The sequence below is a fragment of the Pangasianodon hypophthalmus genome, chromosome 20 (genome assembly GCF_027358585.1).
Source record: "Pangasianodon hypophthalmus isolate fPanHyp1 chromosome 20, fPanHyp1.pri, whole genome shotgun sequence".
Lineage (NCBI taxonomy): Eukaryota > Metazoa > Chordata > Actinopteri > Siluriformes > Pangasiidae > Pangasianodon > Pangasianodon hypophthalmus.
Window position 1 is genome coordinate 7,422,982 of NC_069729.1, and position 23,040 is coordinate 7,446,021.

The 23,040-nt window shown below is 39.9% G+C and overlaps 1 protein-coding gene across 2 annotated transcripts in view; it reads left to right on the forward strand.

The window, feature by feature from the left end:
- The window catches only part of foxp4 (forkhead box P4), a 135,772-nt gene that overhangs the window by 78,858 nt on the left and 33,874 nt on the right, over window positions 1–23,040 (forward strand). Inside the window, exons 5-8 of one of the 2 annotated variants that reach the window (XM_034314289.2) lie at window positions 6,128–6,214; window positions 13,304–13,448; window positions 18,383–18,587; window positions 21,336–21,434. In XM_034314289.2, the coding sequence (XP_034170180.2) occupies window positions 6,128–6,214; window positions 13,304–13,448; window positions 18,383–18,587; window positions 21,336–21,434 (536 nt within the window). Of the gene's footprint in view, window positions 1–6,127; window positions 6,215–13,300; window positions 13,449–18,382; window positions 18,588–21,335; window positions 21,435–23,040 lie in introns of both variants that reach the window. The other variant, XM_034314287.2, reaches the window with a different exon arrangement.

Sequence of the window (23,040 nt, forward strand, 5' to 3'; positions counted from 1 at the left end):
ACTGGCACATTTGGTCCTCATCAAGATGTTGAAACATCCCCAAACACACACACACACACACACACACGCACACATTTAAATCTTTTAGCAAATCTTAATTCTCCTCTGTTTTACTGCACACCTCCTTCTTACCCATCTTAATTGAGACTCTTAATCTACTAGGCAGCTTTACTCTGTTTTAATCACATACACACACACTTCCAGTGCAAATTAGTTCCCTAAGTCTGTCTGCCAAGTCAGAGCAGGCATTGAAATTTGCAAAGGAAGTCTCAAACTGATACTCTTTATGACTACAACCATTCCCAGGTCTTTTATGGACATGCTTGTGTGTATGTGTGCCATAAATGCACACTATATATTTAGGTGCGGTTTGTGTGAGTACTTGATTGGGGATGTAATGTAACAGAGTTGCTGAAACAACACGCCAGTTGATTGCATCCTATCAGACATGCCCGGGAATGATCGCTTTGATGGCTGTATATGTAGCGTTTTTTTTTTTCAATTTTTTTTTATGTTTAGCGTTTACGAGATTCAACTACGCCTCCTTTGGCCCATGCTTCTACAGGTCTGTGTGCCGCTAGCCATGAAAAGCTTATGTGAGACTCTCTTTCTCTCTCTCTCACACTCTCCCTCTCTCTCTCTTTCTTTCTCCCTCTCTTTCTGTGTTTACCGACTCCGAGGCCTCTTGTTATCTCATGCTGTCGCCCGGGGTCCAAAGGTGTGGCCCTCTGAGGCAGACGTGAAAGAACAAACACCTCTTGCACGTCTCTCAAATATTTAACGCAGCGCCGCTAGCTCACCCCAAGCGCCGCCCCTCGGCCTTTTAACCTCCCGCAGAAATGAGGTCATCCTTCAATATGCCACTTCATCTTATTTCCTTGAATTAGAAGTCTAAATGAGATGTGTATTAACAGAATCTTTCGGTTAAAAAGTATTTCTCGTTCTGAAAGACGAATTATACACATTTCGAGGTTAATTACAAATACCTTTGACTAAAAAAAGACATTTCACCTAAACTTTTGTTGGAGTGCCCCAACAACTGCCCTTTCCAGTAAGCAGATTTTCCGTTCATTTTTCAGTACAGTAATATGTTTTGAAATAACGTCCATGGTAATTACACGTGTTACAGATGCAGTAGATAAGTATTAGTTTAGATATGCAGGAGTATTCCTTTAATGGAGTAGTAGAAGTGAAAAATAGTCTATTTTAATCCTAAAACAAGGAACGCAGGTTGTTTCAGACCAACAGAAATTGTTCCAAGATGATCTGACAAATTTTGCTTGATTGAAATAGGTATACGCTAGGTGTATAGAAATCGAAGTTAATTCATTTTTAGACTTTTTTTTTTCTCTCACGGATACATTGAAAGGTCGCTGGTCGTGCTCTAAAAGTCAGCATGTTGAAAGGGTTAAGGTTAATAGCAAAGGTATGCTCAACATACTCTCTGTTACACATGCTGTTTTTTTGAGCTAGTTTTTGCTCTTATCCCAGCATGTGCAAGAAAAAAAAGTGGACTAATGCTTTTTTTCTCTAATATGAACGTTCATAGACATATGATTAAACATACTGAGAATGTGTGTCTGAGTGTGTTTATGCATGAGTTAACCTTTACATTCCCCCCCAACCCTTAATTACAGCCCAGCTGATATATATTTTTCCTTTTTCCCCCCAGTCTTCTCGCCATTACAGAAAGCCAAGGTCACAATAATGGGAGTCTAAGGTGAATGCGTTCGAAGGCGTGCGGTTAACTTGAAAGGGGTCCACTGAATCAAATCATTAAAAAAAGCTCTTAATTATCCTTTTAATTATTCTCCCTAGCGCTGAGCTCCACACGGGCATGAATTAAGGGGGTAATGAGCGGGTGAGTGGTCGAAGGGGCCGATGCCAGCCAGGCATGGAAGAGAAATTTTAGCTCCAGCCAGAAAGATTGGCGACATATTGGATCCGACGTGGCTCTAGTGCGTTAAATAGAGTTTAGCCGCCAGCTTCAGCTGGCTAACTCCTTTTTAAGGTGGCCCGAAGCTTGACGATGTAAGACACTCTCTACCAGTATCATACATTCTGTGAAACAAGCTCTTTTTGCTCATCAACCATACCATATTCCTCAATAAAGCAGCTCATGTGCGATTTGTATCTAGGCCGCAATCGAGATTGGGGTCAGCTCGAGGGAAGTTTTCTCCAAACTTTTGAATGTATTTAGAGAAAGGCGAAGAAATAAATGCGGTTTCACTGAATAGACACTTTTCTATGTTTTATGGCCCAAGTTTGCAGGCCAAGTTCTAGTCTGTAGGCCAGTTGGCCCTCCTATTGATGGCTGTTAATAAGACATGATGAGTGAACACCCTTCTAGTTGGCTCTGATTTCCTTGTTTGATGCGTGGAACGATGATGGCGCAAGAGCTTCAAGGCTAAGGTGGAGATCCCTCGTGTTTTGTTCACTACTTAATGACCCAAGCAATCTCTAAGGATTTTATAGCAATACAGTTGTGTTTTGAGTATACGTTATGTTATGTGTTCATCTTAACTTTTAACAGTATGACTAGTATTAACAGAAATAAGTACCCACAGATCTCTTCACGTTTTCCTGATGGTGGGTGTGAGTGTAAAAAAAAGAAGAGATAGAGTAATTGTGACAGGTCTGAAGGTCACCATTTTTAATTTAGACCATCTGCATATTCTACGCTCAACATCATTTTAGAGAGTCAACATATATTAAATTCCTTATTCCCCATTTCCAAAATAATTGTTCAGCCACAGCCAGCATCATGTACAATAAGCAGAAGCTTTATTGTTATTTTAACTTTTCTGCTTTTCTTGTTTTTGGCATCCCCTAAGTGCCCATCATCAGCTCCCACCATGTTCAGGAATTCCCGTGTCTGGTATATCTGTGTTAGACAGGTCATCCGTGCGAAGTTTCTAATCTTAATAGAGCTTCCTGGCAAAAAAATAATAATAATAATTTGAAAGGAAAACAAACAGTTCCATGGTTGCTGTGGTTTTAGAGATAGATGTAGAACAAGAGTGTAGCCGGGTGCCGGACAGGCTGGCGCAACAGCCTGCAAAACTGCTTGAAGCAGAGCTTAACAGAGACATAACAGAGAAAAGTAGGATCAGCCTTAATGAGAAGAGAGAATTGTGTAAAGTACGGTAGTTATTTGGTATGCTCTGCTTTCAGAGTTTGTCAAGATTTTAAAGACAACCTGAAATCAAACCTGCCCTTTTTTTTTTTATCATGATAGTTCACGTCCCTGATATATAGTTTCTTGTTATACAGTGTCAGTCACGTTCAAGACGAACCAGCGGTCACCAACTGACCAAAGACAAACAAGAACATCTTGCCTGACTTCATTTAGCCTAGAAAAGACTGTCATTAGTCTACTTTTGCTCGGTCATGGTCTGCCTTAATTTGGCCCCTAAATATACGTCTGTTTTGGTTTATATTTAGTTCGATGTCTTTGCAAATATCTTTCATTCACTCCAGACATCTTATTAATGTCGTCAAAGACCTTTTTCTCACTTTGTTAAAATGGAAAATTATAGTGCTATAACTCTAAACATCTTTTGACTACTCCACCACTCATACATGGACAGTGGAAAACAGTATGAACCAGTTTTATCATGTCCGATTTCACATTCTCCTTGATATTTGACATTGCTCTCATCTTTAAATTTTTTTTTTTTTAGAATTTTGTTGTATAACAAACAGCACAACAAACGTATCCATGCTTATCTTTTTTTACTCAACTGTAAAGATTCAAAATTATTGGCTTAGTCCAGTGAATTTTTTTTCCTTATATTTATTACAGACCGCAATAAACGTAAAATAAAACAGAATGATAGAAATAAAATCAAATATTACATTTAAGGTTTAGATACGATTTCCTTAGGTTTATTAATGAATAACCGCATAGATAAACGTGTGTATTTTCTTTCACATTCCTGCACGGCTTTTACAATCTCTCTATCTCTGTTCCATTGTTTGAAAGAATGAAACACAATCTTCACCATAATGCCCCAAACACACACATGTATGCGTGTGTACACAAACACACACACGCACACACACACACACACACACACACATCTCCCGAAAGCTTGTAATCTGAGTTGGCAAGGTGTGTCGCTGCAAAGTGTTTCCCTGCGATAACACACACAGCAATGTTTACCTGTGTATAAAGACTGAGTCACGTTCATTTGAGCTTTAAATCAGTAACTGGCGTGTAAACACACTTTCTTGTTTTTATTAACCAACCTCCTCCCGTGCCCAGGGCCAAATACAAGGCTGAGTTTCTGAGAAACTAAGTGTCAGTGTATATGCTTCACAGGTTGTTACCTGTGGGCTAAAGTTGTGTGCGTGTGTGTGTGTGTGTGTATATGTGTGTGCGAATATATGTGTAAGGTCATTGAAAGTTGATATTTATACTGACTTACTCTTAAATCACACACATGATGCCACCTTTGCTCACCAATAAATCCTGCCGTATTTCACCCACACATATACACTGATCCAGGATCAGCTCTCAGCACTCGATTCCACTCATTTCCACTAAAATGCCGTAAACAGCAAGTCATCGCAGATCATCTTAAAAAGCTGTTCGTCCATAATGGTTTCATGAGACAGGTGCTACAGCCGAGTGAGTCGTAAATCACAAGGCCTGCCTGTGTGTTGTCAAGTGTGCCACGTTGCAGGAGAATTTACAGGTTCCCTCCAAACGCCAGGAGCTTTTACTTTTACTGAAAAACTGAAAAAAAGGGGGCGGGGGGTTTAGAATGAGCACCATTATGGATTAGGATGCAAACATTTTTGTAAGAGGCAAGCTAGTCTTTATCACGCAAGGTATGTTTTTTTTTTTTAATTTTCTCTATGACTACTTTGAAAAACAAAACTTTCCCAGTGGCTTTCTGTATTCCTCTGTGTATCAGAGAATTTTTCACTCCAAGGTTCTTGCAGTTGATGCAGATGACCATTTTAACCTCCCTATCCATTGTGTTTTTATTTTTATTTTTATTTTTCCACAGTGCTGTAGTGGGAATTTTTGGCTCGCTCAAGAACACCAATATCTTTTCTCACAATTTCTGGTGCTCAAGCCTTGTCTTGTATGGAGAAGATTTTTAAAAATAAGCCAGGCTTTATTTTAAAGGTCTAGTTCTCCTTGTTAGCCTTGATAAACTTTGGGATTTACTGAGTTGTGTTTTCTAATCTCTTTTCTAAGAAGTGTCCTTGTTACACTCTGTTTCATGTTGTGCTTTGTAGTATTATGGTTTTTTTTCTTTTCTTTTCTTTTCTTTTTTTTTCTTGGAATGATTTAAAGCAACATTTGTGGATTTGGAGACCTCTCTGGTAGAAAAATGTTATTGCAAGGAGAAAGTTTTCACACCACTCTTGTGCACCACTATCCTGCTTGTATTACTGTGCACATTATCAATAATATGCAACTGAAATAAAAAAAAAAAAAAGATATTTTTATTTATTAAAAATTAAAGCGGTCACATTTACTGAGTACTAATTGTAAGATTTAGCTATTTATCAGTTCATCAGTTCGACAACTGACACTGTAGTAAGCAGAACAGTTAACAGTATGAGAAGGAGCTGTTGCAAGTTAGCTTTAACCCAAATGATAATAGATGTGTGGAGGTCCGAAACTAAAAGAATAAGTCAGCTTTTGGTAGAGGCAGCTTTTGGCAGAGTCGAGTCTAGTTATGGTAAAGTAAATATTTTTTAGAGTCGGCTTTTGAGGAGTCAGGTTTTGGCAGAGTCAGCTTTTAGTAGACCTAGTCTTTTGTAGAGTAAGTCCCAAAATGTTAAAAAAGGTGTAGATCCATGATGATGTATAGTGCATGATGATTGTGGAATATATTTTGGGGTTTTCAGTTCTTCTTTTCTCTACTGACTCAATAGTGCCACTACTTTACTTCTTAACAAAAAATGTTACTTGATGCATTTTTAATTCGGCTGAACTCTGAGAATGGTATATACTGATGATATACAGTACCATGGGTACAAGCATATCTATTTAAATTCCCATGTGTGATCTACTCTGAAGAACAGCCGTTAAAAATAACGGTCTGGTTACCCAAAGACTATCCAATTTCATCCCACTCTGTTTTTCTCTCTTGTCTCATTGTAGTTGCAGGAGTACTATAAGAAACAGCAGGAACAGCTGCATCTCCAGCTTCTCAGCCAACAGCAGCAAGCAGGGAAGCAGGCCAAAGAGGTGAGCCCTCCCAACTACCCCTTACTCAGTCAACTTCCTAGTGCACTTCTCTGCAAATGGCTAACACACCACTTAGAACACTCCAAGTGCTAGGTTAGCATTTGGATATTAATATCTCAGATAACTGAACATTTACACACAGAGTAATCTAATAATCAGAGAAGCTCCAACAGTCATCATCATGTACTCTAGAGAGTCTTTCTGTTAAGCATCAGGAAGCAAAAAGGATCCTGTGCATTATACAACTCCATTCTCTCCTCATCAGCTTAGCTTCTTCTGTGATCTAAACACATCTTAAGACATCAGGGGAGTATGGATTTGTATTATTATTTTTTTCCCCCTCAAAAACGCTAAGTCGTTCTCCAAACCTCAGCAAGGTCTTATTGCTAATACTCGTTAAGTATTAATTTACAAGTCGTCGCTTGCTAAGCCTAGTGGAAAATCCCTATTACGGCTCTCTGGCAAAGCTGTAGAGCTCTTTAATTGTCCGTGGAGGCAGCGTGAAAGGAGAAGGCCTGCTTTGGTTAATGAAGGTGAGTGGGAACATGCAGGATCCAGCCATAACACAACAAAGGATTCAGAGATCGACACTAATCCAACGCACAAATGAAATCTGAACACCTGACTGTCTGTCTGTATTTTTTATTTGTCTATTTCTCTCACCCTTTCTCTCAATTAAACACACAATCACATGAAAAAAATTCATGCGATGGGTGTCTCACTGGCCCACACCTTCTCTTTTACTTTTATAACCATACAATTATGAATCCGAAAATAGACACACAAACCACTTCACATGTTTGGAGATCCTCCTGCAGGTCTGTGTGTGTATGTTTGCACAGGTGGGGAGTATAAATACGAGATAGTGATCATGTGACTGGGACTAAAATGATTTTTTTGCTTTTTATTTATTTAACTTTTATATGCATTATATTCTTTTATTTTGTTGCTCACTGCAATATAGATGTGATTGAAAAAAATGGAATTAAAGTAAATTTTTATTCTTATTCCACTCTTAATGCTAAAATGCTCAAATAATGACCAAAATTTAAGGTTGTTAATTTTTATTTTATTTTATTTTATTTTCAAATAGAATTTTTTAATTATATGTATTTTACTTATAAAATATCAAAAGATTAAGCAATTTATTTATAAAAAAATAAATAAATTAATGAAACAAATTGCGATCATTAATGAATTAACTGCAAATCTATAAGAATGACCACAAAAATTAAAAATGGATTTAATTAAATAAAAGAACCAGGAACTATGAATAAGACCAGGGTCAACAAGGCCGTTTTTCATTTGAATTAGTGTGTTGCCTACCAGAGACACAAATTGGATGCAAAAATGGTCAGGATTGACAGGTTTTAGAGATTAAAGATGACATGGTTCATAACATTTGTTATGAGAGAAGTTGCAGAGGTGTGGGTGGGGAGTTTTGTTTGGTCAACTCTGCAGAGAGAAGAAAAACAATTACAGAAGCTGAAAAGAATTTGATTTTTTCATTTCTTTTTTTGGGGTGTGCGTGCGTGTGTGTGTGTGTGTTTCAACCATCACATTAGACAGGAAGATAGGTTTAGTAGGTCTAACTGCATTAACTTTTCTATGATGGCATTTCTGACTCTTCTGCAACAGTTAGCAGAGCCACAACATGTGCATGACACACTGTGCTAATAAACTGTATATAAAAATAATGTATTGTAGAAGTGTTGTAGAAGGTAAGACTGGAAGGAAGAGAGAAAGATATTGAACAAGCTCTTGGGATAATGGCAAAGAAGGATTAAGACCTGTTAGATGCAGCACAGACAACGTGACTGATGGAGCATATGCGTGGCAAATGCTCAACAAGGTATCTGAGCACAAACACACACTGACTGATAGAAATGCATAGCAGTGACACATGTACACACAGGCACACAGGCAAGCTGTCTCTCACCCTATAGTTTCTGAGGCTGTCAGAATACACAGCATTGCTTGAACAGATTTAGGTTATAACACGGCGGAGAGGAGAACATGGGCTGTGCGGGGTGGATGCATGTCCAGACTGAGTTGGGGTTGCGTGTATGTGTGTGTATGCTGTGTATGTGCATGTTGAGCATGCAGAGGGCGCCCCAGGGAGAAGAGTGGTGCCCGTGCTTGACTAAACAAGAGGTGCTCAAGTGAGAAAGTGCAAAAAAGAAAGCTACTCCTGTGTCTCTGTTCCTTCCTCGACTTATTCCCAGGCAAATTCAGAACCTGAAGCTGGTCCTTTCAATGCCATGAAAGCCCAGGATATATATTTAGCCAGAGTAGCTAATCAAACTTAGAGTTTCTGTATTTTCTTAGAATAGGGTACATAAACATGCTTTTGAGTCCATATGTGAATTCAGAGAGATACATTTACAAATCTCAAAGATGTACTCAAAGAAGGTTTTTTTTCAGAACTATTGAATTGTCTACTTTTAACAATCAAGCTAGTGTTAACCCCGAAGATTTTGAACATTTCTGAATATCTGAAAACTTGCAGGTATGTTAGATAGCCAGCTAGCGTTAGAAAAATCTTTATAGAAATCCTTTTTAGAAATCCTGTCAGAAATCCAAAACTCTTTTCAGAAATCTTACCAGGTTAGCCTTCGCTAGCAGGAACCTTATAACAGTGAGGATTCTGAACATTTATGAAAATAACTTTAAAATCCTCTTAGAAATTTTGCAAGGTTAGCTTGTGTCAGCTAGCCAGAATCCATTAGCAGTGAGTATTCAGAAATTTTATTTAAAAATACTAAAAATCCTCTTAGAACACCTGTCAGGTTAGCTCATATTAGCTAGCATTTATGAAAACACCTGAAGAAAGTCTCTCAGAAATCCTGGCAAGTTAGCTTGTGTGACTTAGCCACAACCCATTAGCTGTGAAGATTCTGAACATTTATGAAAATAATACTTAGAAATCTTCTCAGAAATCCTGTCAGGTTAGCTCATATTAGTTAGCTGGTTAGCGGGAGCTGTGAACTGTGAACATTTATGAAAAATAAGTTAAAAATCCTCTCAGAAATCTTGTCAATTTAGCTCATATTAGTTAGCTGGTTAGTGGGAGCTGTGAGCTATGAAGATTTATGAAAAATAACTTAAAAATCTTCTCAGAAATCTTGTCAGGTTAACTCATATTAGTTAGCTAGTTATCAGGAGCTGTGAACTGTGAACATCTATAAAACAAAATAACTTAAAAATCCTCTTAGAAATCCTGTCAGGTTAACTCATGTTAGCTGTTTAGCTAGCTTTACCAGAGAAAGTTGTAAACACTAATAAATATGACATTTTAATTGTAGAAATCCTGCTATATTAACTCATGCGACTAAGCTGGATAGTAGAATCAGAGAAGATTTTACAGTTATACATTCATACAAATTACAAAACTCGACTCAGCAATCTCATATATCATATAAACACACTAGTGCCTTTATACACCTATAGTCATATAAATGCATACCAGTGTTCAGTAGCTAACAACATTGTGTATTCTCCAGCACATATAGACATTCATCTTCAATGCACAATACGTGTATAAATAGTAGATTATAATCATATGAGGCATAGATGCAACAAAAAAAAAAAAAGACTGTCAATGTTCTGACAGGGCCACTTAAAACTCTAGACTTGTAAATGCATTTAAAAAAATGTATAGAGGCCTGAAGTCCACTCTCTGCCTCAGCAAAGCAAGCTGTAATTGCTTGTCAGGGTAGCGGCATGAGCATGAGGTGAGAGATCACAAGAGAGAACGAGTGTGAGACAGTTACCACTCACGTTTGTCAATTCTGATATTTTAAACTTTTTCCTGCCTATGTTTCTCACTCTCTCACTCACTTCCTGTCTCTCTGACTGTATGTGTGTGTGTATGTGTGTGTGCGTTTGACGCTTAGGCCACAGAGTCAGCCCGGAGTCAGCCTAATGAAGTGGGCCTGTCAGTCGTAGCTGGCGTGCCCAAACTCTGCTTGATGTGCTCATAAATCAAGCTGACAGGCGCACTCCTCCGCTAGCTTTGGCCACTCGAGTGCATCTAATGTAAACAGTGCGCAGACACAATGTGTTAAAGAACTCGAACCGTGTCCCAGGAGACCGAGCCAGGGAGAGGAAAAAGAACAGAGGGAGGAGGAGAGAGCGTAGGATATGGACAGAGAAATGAAGGGGGAGGTGGATGGACAGAGTAGAAGTGTGAAAAAAATGGACCGAAGAGTCAGACAAAATAATAGGAAGTGAGAAGGCTGGGTTTTACTAATTTTTTCCAGTAGTTGTTTAGAAGCATGTTTTCTTTTTCTCGTCACTTTGTCTGCCCTTGTCTCCATTTTGCTCTTCAGATGTGAAACAGGTGTGCTGTCCAAGAGCGCCACATAGTTAAATCGTCCATCACTGTGTAGGAAAACAAGGCTGAAATGGGGAAAAAAAAATCACAATCCAAATGATGACCAGGTGGTCCAGAGGCCAATGCTGCAAAAATATACTTATGGAAAAAAAATGATAGGAATTGTATAACCAATTTAGTTATCAGTATCATTTACATCAATCTCAAGTTTCTCCTTTATCACTTGAGCTAAATGTTACTAATGGCTTTTAAACAGGAGCCTCATTGTCATCGCTCTTAACATTGCTGCCGAAACAATCACTGATTAATTCAGTGAATTTTGTTCGGCTGGCTAAATTTTCCATATTTTTATTAGATCATTCAAACATTAAGTGAGTTCTCTGTTTTGATGATGATGATGATGATGATGATGAGGATGGTATCTGATCACAAGCTGAACGATTAGTAGTAAATATTACAGAAAGTGTATCCAAGCTAGCAATTATGTTTATTTTTATCTTCATTAACAACTGCTTGACAATCTCTTAAGTAGTAATCAGTTATCAGTCAATGACCCAAAAACAGGAAATACTGAGCTGAGATATCGAAGTGTTTAGGACGACAATTACCAACAGTGTGAATAGTTAAAAACTGGATCACTAAACCACAAAAGCCACTACAAAAGGCTGAAAGAAAAACAGGAGAGAAAAAACTGACAGAGAGCAGAGAGCGATAAAACAGACGGAAAATATCTTTCGAGGGAAAGCGAATAAACGTCATATATTTAGAAATATTATATTATTCAGAAATGTTGGTTGTGTAGCTCGTATTAGTTTTATTGTGTTCATCCTTTTGAAGTAAAGGTGTGCAAACTTTTGCATCCAACTCTATGCTCATATAAATAGATCCCATATGCTTTTTAATGTAGCCCACCTGCCAGAAACAAACTGAACAGCCCTGCAACGGTCCATAATCCAGACATGATCTGTAGCTAATGACATACAATCCAAAAGTGATCTGTTGTTAATAGCAAACTATCCAAACGTGATTTAAAGCTAATAGTGCTCAGTCTGAATGTGATCCGTGGCTAATAGCACCCGGTCCGAATGTGATCTAAGGCTAATAGCACACAATCCGACTGTGATCTGTAGCTAATAGCACAGGATCCATGCACAGTCTGCAATCTATTAGCCATAGATTTGTTTCGAAGTCCCAGACCATGAGTGCACTAGTGTTGTGGCTGATTTTAGCACTGGCTGATAAACTTGACCCAACTAGTCTGTTTTTTTCCCCATGATTTTTTTATTTATTTATTTTTCTCTCTTTTTTTTTATTCCTCTCCACTCTACTCCTTGTTCTCGGTTATCTGGCGTGTGATAAGGTCCATCTCTCATTGGGGGGACATCAAAAAGCGTCTCGTTGGAAAAGCTGTTCAGGAAGGGGGACATTTATCACGGCGACACTGCCTGACATTATCAGCACATGCCATGTAGTCTGTGGTGCTCACCCTTACTCCTGGACACACACACACACACACACACACACACACACACAAGTTTGTTTTACTGTCCATTCCACTGACATAATTACTAATGCAGCTAATTAATGCTGTGTCTAACCTTAACCACAGTAGATAAAAGGAAACCATTTGACTCTTTTTTTTTAAACATATAATCTGAAAAAAAAAAAAAAAGGGAAAGAAATTATCCTTGCGGGGATCAGCTAAATGTCCCCACAAGGTCAAACCTGTCAGATATTTCTATCCTTTGGTCCCCAAAAAGCTTAGTGCTTGCACACACACACACACACACACACACACACATACACACACATACACACATACACATTTGTCTTGGCTTTCCAAATCTGCACTTCTCTATGCCAGAGATAGATAGACTCTGTGTGTGTGTGTGTGTGTGTGTGCTCTAGCTCTGGCTCTAGAGATCAGAGATGCTTCAAATAAACAGCCTGGACGTTTTTGATGAAGCTGAGAAGCCGCGCTCTCTTCCTGCCATTCCAGCCCTTATGTCATAGCTCTGATAACGAATTGGATAACTTTCTCTACTTCCTTTTTTTCCTCTCCTCTCCTTTTATTTGGAGTGTTACATTATATCCTAAGGCACGCTTTTAATTCTGTCAAATCTGGCATATTCCTTAAATGGAGGCTCTCTCTGAGCGCCCCCCCCCCCCCCCCCCCCTCCTGTTTAGGGTTACACAGAGTGATTTTTTTTATGTGTGGCAAGAGTGGAATCGTGCCTTATCGTAAAACATTAGACATCTGATGTCACGTAATTTGGAACTGTGCTTAACATCACACGCAGATGTCGTTTGTCATTGTTTATTGCCGTGTTAATTTGCGTAGCAGCCGCATGCTAACAGATTGCTGCACATGCTGCAGTGACTGTGGCTTTGTGAGTGTGTGTGTATGCGTGTGTGTTGCCAGACCACATGGTGTAGTCACTCTCATATCGACTATTATCTCCAACGACTCTAGACAAACTTTGACTTCCATAGCCGGGTTGAGGAAACACACTAGCCTGCTCTTTTAGCTGGGCACTCGATTTCCATCATTTCAGGAAGTGCAATGATGACCAAAGGGGAAAATCTTTCTATTCCAGGATGTGTCTTATCTAAACACAAGTTTTGCAGGTTTATAAAAGCAAATGAGTGTCTGCTGTGTCCCTCCCATCCCGTCCTGCCACTCTCTCAGCTCTTCTTCTCTTTTTTCCATCTCTGTGATTGTTTAATATGTTTCTATGTTTTCTCTTTAGCAGCAGCAGTTGGGCAGCAAACAGCTGGCTTTCCAGCAGCAGCTGATCCAGATGCAGCAGCTGCAGCAGCAGCACATCCTCAACCTTCAGAGGCAAGGCCTTGTCGGAATACAACCTGGCCAAGTCCCTATCCAGGGCCTGCAGCAAGGTACACACTCACACACTGACTTTTTAACACCACTAAGGTGTCATTTTATTGCCAAAAATCTGAGTATTCATTTGTGCATTGCTCGAATTGGTAGAGCACACTCACAAACTTTTTTGATTGGACCTCTCTCTCTTGGCTTGTGTTATGGGTTTTTTGACATTAGACAGTCTGATTAAAAGGGGAAACCAAAGACTAGATGCACCAATCCAGAGGAATGGTGAAAAATCAGTTTACAATTTTCCATTTCCTCCAGTGAGTTTCCACTTCCTAGGCTGTACAGCGGGTAGCATTGCTGTCTCATGGCTCCGGGGTCTCCAGTTGGATCCTGAGTTTGGGTTACTGGCTGAGTGGAGTTTTACATGTTCTCTGCGTGCGTTTCCTCTGGGTTTTCCTCACACTTCCCAAGTGTTTCCTCACACTTCCCAAAAACATTTCAGTAGGTGGGATGCTAACTGCATTTTGTTGTCTCTGTACTCGTACTCTGACAATGACAATAAAGTGGAACCTAACCTAACCTATTCCAACCTCACAGCCAGTGTTGCCGGGATAGGGTCTCCAGATCCACTGTGACCCTGACCAGGATAGAGGAGTTATTGAGGAAGAAAGAACGAATAAATAAATAATTAAATAACCATTTGAAAATACTCCAGTTTCGTGTAGCTCGGCCTAATATAATGCATAATAATATACTTATGCTTTGAAATGTTTTCAAATACAGGGAATTCCTACTATTTTACAAAACTGCTTGTTTAAAAAAAATTATCGTGTAGCTTAACATTGCCATTTATGCAATCATTTGAACATTTTGGCATATATATTTGTTTTTAAAAAGATTTTCATTGCTCATTAGCTATATTAGCCTCGTAATGCAAAACTAAAGAAGCGAATGACAGACATACTGGATGGTCAGTTAGACTTGTGGTAAAGGGGATAATGGACGTCTTACAGAACATTTCATTTAAGTCTTAAAGTCTAAAATAGCAAAAAGAAAAACAGAAATATTGAAAACAAAATTGCATGATAGATAGGAATTTTGTTCACTGTTGAAACTTCTGAAAAATAAAAAGTTTCAGTACAGTGTAGAGAAATAGGCAGTGGTAATTACATTCACTCACTCTACATAAATTAAAACATCCTAATTAATATATATAAGATACTTTATTAATAAATGGACATAAATACTAAACTAAAATCGACCGAGGTTGAGATAATGCAGAGACTTTTCTTTACATATTTATTACATTGTCCCTTTGTAGCCCAAAACCCACGCTTACTTAAGCTTTATTTAAAAAAGATCCAACATTTTTACACAAAATTTTGTTTCATTTACACTTAGAGTATCTGGTAGATACACATGGTAGAGCTTCAGTGCACATACATTAGAACACTAATGATATTTTTCCTGCTGTATATACCTTTCACTATACGCTTTACTCTAAAATGAAGGCTTAGCTAACTTTCCTTCGTAGAGATAATGGAGAAACCTTCTCTAACCTCAAGTTGAAATAATACTCCCATAATTCTCTGGTCCAGGTGGTCTCTCTCACTTCCACCAACTCACCTCCTAGTCTCTGGGATGCCACGCACTCCTTTAGAAATGATAATTAAAGCAAAGCCTCACCACACACACCAGCCCAGGAGTAAAATGCAGCAGGCTAAATAAACACAGCATGTGTATTCTGCATATTCTTAGCCTTCCACTGGACCAGATGGTCACTACAGAACCAGGCCAGCTGATCTCTGTAGAATTTGGCCCTTTGCTATAAACACATGTATAGTGCCGAACATTAATAGTGCTGGCCTTGTACACACATCAGCTGACCTTCTGCCATAAACAGGAACGTGCACAGGGCTGAACGCTAATAATGCTAGCCATAAAACAAGGCCCCTCACTCTAATCGTCTCAATCTATTAGCCTGAGATGGATGACATCCCCCACCCCCCCATCAACCAAACTACCCCCGGAGCAAACCGCAGCCATGGACATGCTGCCGAGCCACATATGAAGCTTGTTAACTTAATCAGCTTGTAAAAAGATAAAAGACATGCATGATTGTTGGTTGGGGAAGGCAGTCATTTGGATAATAGGTAAATATGCCACAAAATTTGCTGGGCTCTGTGGAGAATTGTGCATGTGTCTGGGAGCAGCCAGAGGAAATGAGGCTTTTGGTTAGCTCACTATGTTTTTCTGCATCCTTTATTTTCACTTAGCCTCATCGAGATAGCGTCCTATGTAACAACACACACACACACACACTGAGTTCCAAGAGGAATATACCAACAAGGAGGCTTCTGGAGTTTTTAACAGTAAAAGAGGGCCTCTGAAATGAACTTATTTACTGAGCTTGACTTTCATTCACTCTAATTGTCCTTGGCATCTCTGATTATTTATATAACTTAAGATTGCCATGCGCTGTCTTGAGTGGCCTCTGTAGCACACACAAAGTAGCAGAACAACACATACACACGGAGATGTCTGCGCTTAGGAAGCCCGTCTGGTGGAAGGATGGAGAGGTCGAGACCAAGAGATCTTATGACCAACAGCAAACTTTTGACCTTGGCACTCCTCTAATCATGCTCACCTCTCTTGCTGACATCATCGAGGAACAATAAAGTCGAGGCTCCTTCCACAAAACATGGAATTCCCCCGCAATCCCTCCCTGATAAGAGGCCTTCCATTAAAAGCAGGCAGCCAACCGTGCACATTCTTCTTGCTGGTCTTGCTTGGCCCCATTAAAAAGGATTTTGTCCTCTGGTCCATGGGTGGCAGCGAAACCTGGCATTGCATTTTTTTTTAATTACCAAAAGCTCCCTGCATTTTCAACTTTCGACAAGAGATGACCAAACAATATTTGGTTCTACCATAAATTTCCAGCCAAGTACTTTGTGGTTTCTTTAGTGAAAAGTTTTCTACACCTCATCCCTCACAATCAGGCCATTTGCATTGTTCTTAGCTGAAGGCGGGGCATAAAAGCTGACCAGATCTCAATAGGTCAGCCAAGAGAGGAAGATTTAATATCTTTTATAAGTGGACGAAAGTACAGTCTGTCATCCCAGGCCTCGACACCACCACTGGCGGCCAACTGTGCATATTAATCAGAAGCAGCAGCAATATTATTTAAACAAACGTGTAAGTAAGACGTATTTAAGTCTTCTTATTGTCATAAGAAAGCAAAATACTACCATATGCTACTCTTTCAGGGAAATTTCTGGAATTGCATGGGCTTCTCTTGGGTGCTTAGCTCGGTGGTCTCGGAGTGGAAGTGTGTGTGTGTGTGTGTGTGTGTGCGCGTGTGCATATTTGTTCGAGGAGGGGTGGCTGTGGACATTTGGGGAAAGTGCTGAAGTCTAGCCACAGAGGAAATGCCCCACCTGGCCCTTCATGCATGTGTGTTCGGGAGAAAGTGAGAAACAAAAACACTTCACTGTAGGTAGACCATTCCGTCTCCACCCGGATCTGCTCCAACACTCTGGCTGTTCTTTCATTTGGTAGAGCTGCCAGTTTTCTCTTGGCCCTGTCTCTCTTTCTTGCTCACTGCATGTTCTCTTCACCATTTGTATCGCTCAGCGGCTCCTCCGTGCCCCCGCAAGTTGTCCCCCCCCAAAAGACAGAACGAACAACAGGCTGGAGCTGCAAGTGCGGCCGTCCATCATTCGCTTTGTTTTGGCGCGGCCCGAGACAGGAATGCCGACGCACCAGACATAATATTTGGATTGCTATTAAGTTCCTGCCATATGTGATAGTGTAGCAGGCTGTGGGTTTTCAGGAACAGCTTGAGCCAGACATGCTATGGTGTGTGTGTGTGTGTGTGTGTGTGTGTGTGTGTGCACGATGGAATTAACTCCCCCTTCCTCTTCTCCTCCTGTCTTTCTTCACTCCCCCCAATCTGCCTCACCAACCACCTCCTCCGTTAGTGAGAGAAAAGCGGAGAAAATGTGAGGGGAAGAAAAACAACTCCGAATTCATCAGGTTTTCAGAAGGGGGCTGCAAAAATGAGGAAAGTGCCAAGAGAGTACACTGACGAGATTAATACTGACAGTGACAAGTTGGTCGGAACAGCCGTAATTACAAATAGGGATGGCCGGGTGAATTGCGGAAATGGTGGAAAACTAACAAAAATATGGTGAAATTGGCCATTCAGTGGGCCTCCAGTTCTCTCTTTTGTGTTGTCGCCCTCCCAAGATGTTAACAAGTCCCTGGCGTTTTACGGGTTTGCCACGCTAATGTCAACATGCTGCCAGGCTTTGTGATGTACCAGCAGAGAGACGTTCCGTGCCAACTGGCACACGTTCAAGGCAGAGACGGGGAGGAGGTGATAAAAAGACATGGTGTCTTGATCACTCATGACACAGGCACTCGGAGTATCTCACACACCTGTGGCTGCTTACATCGCTGTGGTACAGAAGCTAGTGCTTGAAAAAAAAAATCGTATCATATTTAACTTGTTGTTCTAAACAATGAGAAACATTTAGATGTTTTGAAAAGCATTTGTGTTACTTTACCAAGGCTAGATCATTGAGCAATATTAAAAACATTTCTCAAATAAAATTTCTCAAAAATGTTTTTTCTCGGTTTGAAATAAAAGGGCCATGAGAAAATGTTATCAACTTACCGAGTCCAGAGAAAAATTGCTCGAAAATTCAAAAGTTCTATTGCAAGAATTGCAAGTACGCACTATGCAAGTCCTACTGAAATTATAAATTTTTGTAGCACACTTTTATAATGTTCATAGTTAGTCATCTGACTAAAACGTTGTATTCATTTTTAATAAATGATAAAATATGAACTAGAGAATGTGGACCTTGCTTTCTTCAAAGCCCAATTTTGCTGATTGTAGATCATTGTTGGTTATATTTGATGCAGGTTGATGCAATTTTAGATAATTTTCATGTTTAACAGAACGTTCTCTCTCTCCTTCCTTCTCTCCGTACAGCCATGTGTCCCACGGACCTGCAGCAGCTGTGGAAGGACGTGGCGGGCGTGCAGAACGCAGACGAGCCCATGAAGCACGAGGGCCTCGACCTGAGCACCAACAGCTCCAACACTACCTCATACACGGCCTCCAAAGTCTCACCTCAGATCCCCCATCATCCTTTGCCAAATGGACAGAACTCCATGCACACTCCAAAGAGAGACAGGTGAGTTAAAGACTTCCAGCACACAGCCCCAGATTTGGAATAGATGTGTGCAAATAAAGAGTGTTACAGTATATAGTGATATTTAATTTTCATGGTATTGTTATCCTGAAACTTTGATCCAACTACTTTTCGGACTCTTAGATCAGGGCTAATCAAAATCTGGGTCCTTTTTAAACTCTAAAATAACTTTACCAAACCACGCTAAAATGATATGATGATGAGTAAAAAGAAATGAAAATTAATTTTACATTAACACTTTATATTACGGTTCTATTAACTGGCATCATTAATGCATTAGTTAACATGAACAAATCAAGAACATCAGCATTAATAAACCGTAAGTAATATTTGCAGAGTAACTAGAACTTTTATTAAAATGATTTATTTTTTAAATAATAAACCAAATAACCAATGTTCATACTGTCAAATTAAATATTAAGTCTGAAATGACTAATATGCACAGCACCTTAATTAACACTGCAAAATTTAACACTGCAAAGGCTGAAACGCAAGTTCAAATATTTACACATGGAAACTGGAGTTCAATAAGTTATCAGCATTATGGATCATGCTGTAATTTATTTTTTGATAATTTATATGGATTTATTTTTAGTCATGGATTAAATAAATATTAGCCAATGCAAGTTTAATCTGTTATCATTTAACAAACATTAATTAATACATAATTACTTTAGTTTAGTTAGTGTCTCTGTTTCTAAATTAGTACTTTGTTAGTGTGTGTGTGTAACTAATTATGGTTTATTAATTATGGTTAATATGGTTAACTAATGCAGTAAATAATGTTAGTTCAGTGAAAAGGGGTGGGATATATTAGGCAGCAAGTGAACAGTCAGTTCTCAAAGTTGATGTGTTGGAAGCGGAAAAAATGGGCAAATGTAAGGATCAGAGCGATAAGGGCCAAATTGTGTTGGGTAGACGACTGGGTCAGAGCATCCCCAAAATGGCAGGTCGTGTGAAGGCATCCCCGGAATGCAGTGGTTAGTACCTACCATAAGTGGCCGAAGGAAGGACAACAGGGTCATGGGCACCCAAGGCTCATTGATGCATGTAGGGAGTGAAGGCTAGCCTGTCTAGTCCGATCCCACAGAAGAGCTACTGTAACACAAATTGTTGAAAAAGTTTATGCTGCCTGTGATAGAAAGGTGTCAGAACACACAGTGCATCTCAGCTTGCTGTGTATGGGGCTGCGTAGCCACAGACCGGTCAGAGTGCCCATGCTGAGCCCTGTCCACCGCCAAAAGCACCTACAATGGGCACGTGAGCATCACAACTGGACCATGGAGCAATGGAAGAAGGTGGCCTGGTCTGATGAATCATGGTTTCTTTTACATCGTGTGGATGGCTGGGTGCGAGTGCATCACTTACCTGGGGAACAGATGGTGCCAAGATGCACTATGGGAAGAAGGCAAACCAGCCGAGGAAGTGTGATGCTCTGGGCAATGTTCTGCTGGGAAACCTTGGGTCCTGGCATTCATGTGGATGTTATTTTGACATGTACCACCTACCTAAACATTGTTGCAGACCAAGTACACCCCTTCATGGCAACGGTATTCCCTAATGGCAGTGGCCTCTTTCAGCAGGATAATGCGCCCTACCACACTGCAAACATTGTTCAGGAATGGTTTTAGGAACATGACAAAGAGTTCAAGATGTTGACTTGGCCTCCACATTCCCTAGATCTCAGTCCGATAGTGAATCTGTGGGATGTGCTTTTGATCCATTGAGGCCCCACCTCGGAACTTACAGGACTTAAAGGATCTGTTGCTAACATCTTGGTGCCAGATACCACAGCACACCTTCGGAAGTCTTGTGGAGTCCATGCCTCAATGGATCAGAGTTGTTTTGGCACAAGGGGGACCTACACAATAATAGGCAGGTGGTTTTAATGTTATGGCTATATATATATATATATATATATATATATATATATATATACATATGTATGTATGTATATAAGATTTTTTGATACAGAATATACCTTCAGCTATCAAACACATATTCCAGAATAGTAGTTTTATATCAAATGGACTGGGGTCCCACTGAGTCTTCATTTCTGCCTTGCGCTCTGTGTTTTTAAAGATGACCAAGATAAAGTGGTTCCTGAGCATGAACGACTGTATAAAATGCATTGTATCAGAAATACTGGTAGCTATTATGTTATACATATTTAATATCTGCTTTTGCTTGTGACCCTAACTGTAAGTCTGTGAGTTGAGAAGCTTGCAATACTGAAATATTAACCAAATGGAAGTTTGAACAAAAATGATGAGGGGGTAATAAAAGCACATCTGGAGTGTGATATGAATAGCACAGTTGAAGCACGTCCTGTGAGTACGTGGCACACTGTCGAAAGGTCTGTATCTTATAAGTGCATGTTTTGTTTGCTCACACTAATATTTCATAGCCAGCACTGTCAGGGTCCTATTTGATGTGCTGGTGTAAAGTGCCCTGGGTTAACTTCATATTTGATGCTCATGCAAGTTCTTCTACACGTGGCGTGACTATAACGTTACTTACACCTCTGTGCTAGTTTAGACGTGTGTGTGTGTGTGTAAAGTATGTGTGTGTGTGCTGGGCGCAAATGTGCAGTCGTTTAATTCGGACGGGATTAAGGTGTGTTTGTAAGAAGTAACGGAGGAAGACAGGTGTGTGTGTGTGTGTGTGTGTGTGCATGTGTGTGCATGGGGCCACTCTTTGGGGTTCTGATCAGTTCCTTCCATTTTTAAGAGCAAGACTCTTTGAGTGGATCTCGTCCTTCACCAAGGGGGAGTCCAGTGACGAGCATCTCACCCCTTACCCCAAAGGCACTCCTCTGCAGAGTACCCAGTGAGTACACACACACACACACACACACACACCTGCCATACTATGTGATTTTGGATGAGTTGGTGTGTATTTACCTTTCTTATAGGTTCTAACCCTTCCTGTCCCTCTCTCATACACACACACACACACACACACACACACACGTTGTCACATTGAGCAGAAGAAAAACAGTGCGGCAGGGCTAATGCATGGCGCATGTGGACCGTGTGGTTGCCAGTAGTTTGTAATGTCTGGAGTCAGAGCAGCTTCTGAATTGAGTGGCCTCTCCACTGCCAGCACATCTGACAGAAGAAAAGAAGCATGTGTGTGTGTGCGCGTGCGTGTGTGTGTGTGTGTACGCGGCGTGTGTATGCTCTCCACATCAGGAGAACCTCATCTGCAAGCAAGCTGCTTTGCGTTAAATGGCATTCTGATGTGGATTCGGGACCAGTTGCCCAGACCCGAAAGCACCGCAAGCTTCCCCTCCTCTTCATGCTTAGCAGAAATCAGGCGCATGACGGAGGATCCTGCGGTCCAGGCTTCTGCGCTACATGCTAGCCCATGGCTGCTAGCCAGGCCTGAAATGAAAGATGGATGGACGTGGCTGGAAAGATGAGAGGAGAGAAAGAGGGAGAGAGAGAGCACTAATCTGCTGTGGGTCTTTACAGAAGCCAGACCAGAAGACCCGATCCACCCACAACAAACACAATGGCAGCGTCTCAAACTAAACAAGCACTCAGAGGGCGTCCTACCCCCCTCCATTTTCACCAGCGAGTTCTGTTAGTGCTTCAAAAGCCATCTTAAGCTGGGTATACACTACGTGATTTACAAAATTTTAACATTTTGAAAGCTGAGAGCCTCTCACGCTTAATGCACAGTGCCAGCTTTCAAAAAGCAAAAACTTACAAGTGAATTTACATTCATTTCAGTGAAGTTTGCCATCATGAACAGTTTTTGCAAAAAAAAAAAAAAGTTTAAAACACATGAAGTTCAACTTTGTAACCTTTGAAATACAAAATCACCTAATAACACAACTGCTTTGGTCCAAAATGCTATAACTAATCATTTTAGTAGTGCACAGGTATGTAATATTAATATAACACATCCTGACCCAAATATAAAAAATATTCTGTTGATAAATTGCAACAGGGGACTTCAGCTGGCCAATCATGGTCCAGATGCGGACCCAGGAAATTATTTCAAACTGAGTATTTGAAAAAATAAACACTAAAAAGTGAAATGAAAAAAAAAAAAAAATTACCATTTCAAATATGATCCAGCTTGGCTTCTGTGTCAGATCCTCTATTTAGGATTAACCAATCACATGCATTTATTTAAATTATTTAGCTTAAGGCAGAGCATCAGACCAGACACGAGATGATGGGGTAGAGACATTAGATCAGAAAAGGGAGATTTTTATTTTATTTTATTAGATTTTATTTCTTTGGTCTGATTATCAAACTGACTATATGATGAAAACAGAATGTTTAAAGATGAATGGACAGAGAAGTATACATTTCTTCACAAAACATAACCACTTCAAATTGTCTTATTTCTAGCCATAAACTAATCATTAATTAATGATTAATGATTAGTTTAATTGCTAATTAACTTGTCACCATTCAGT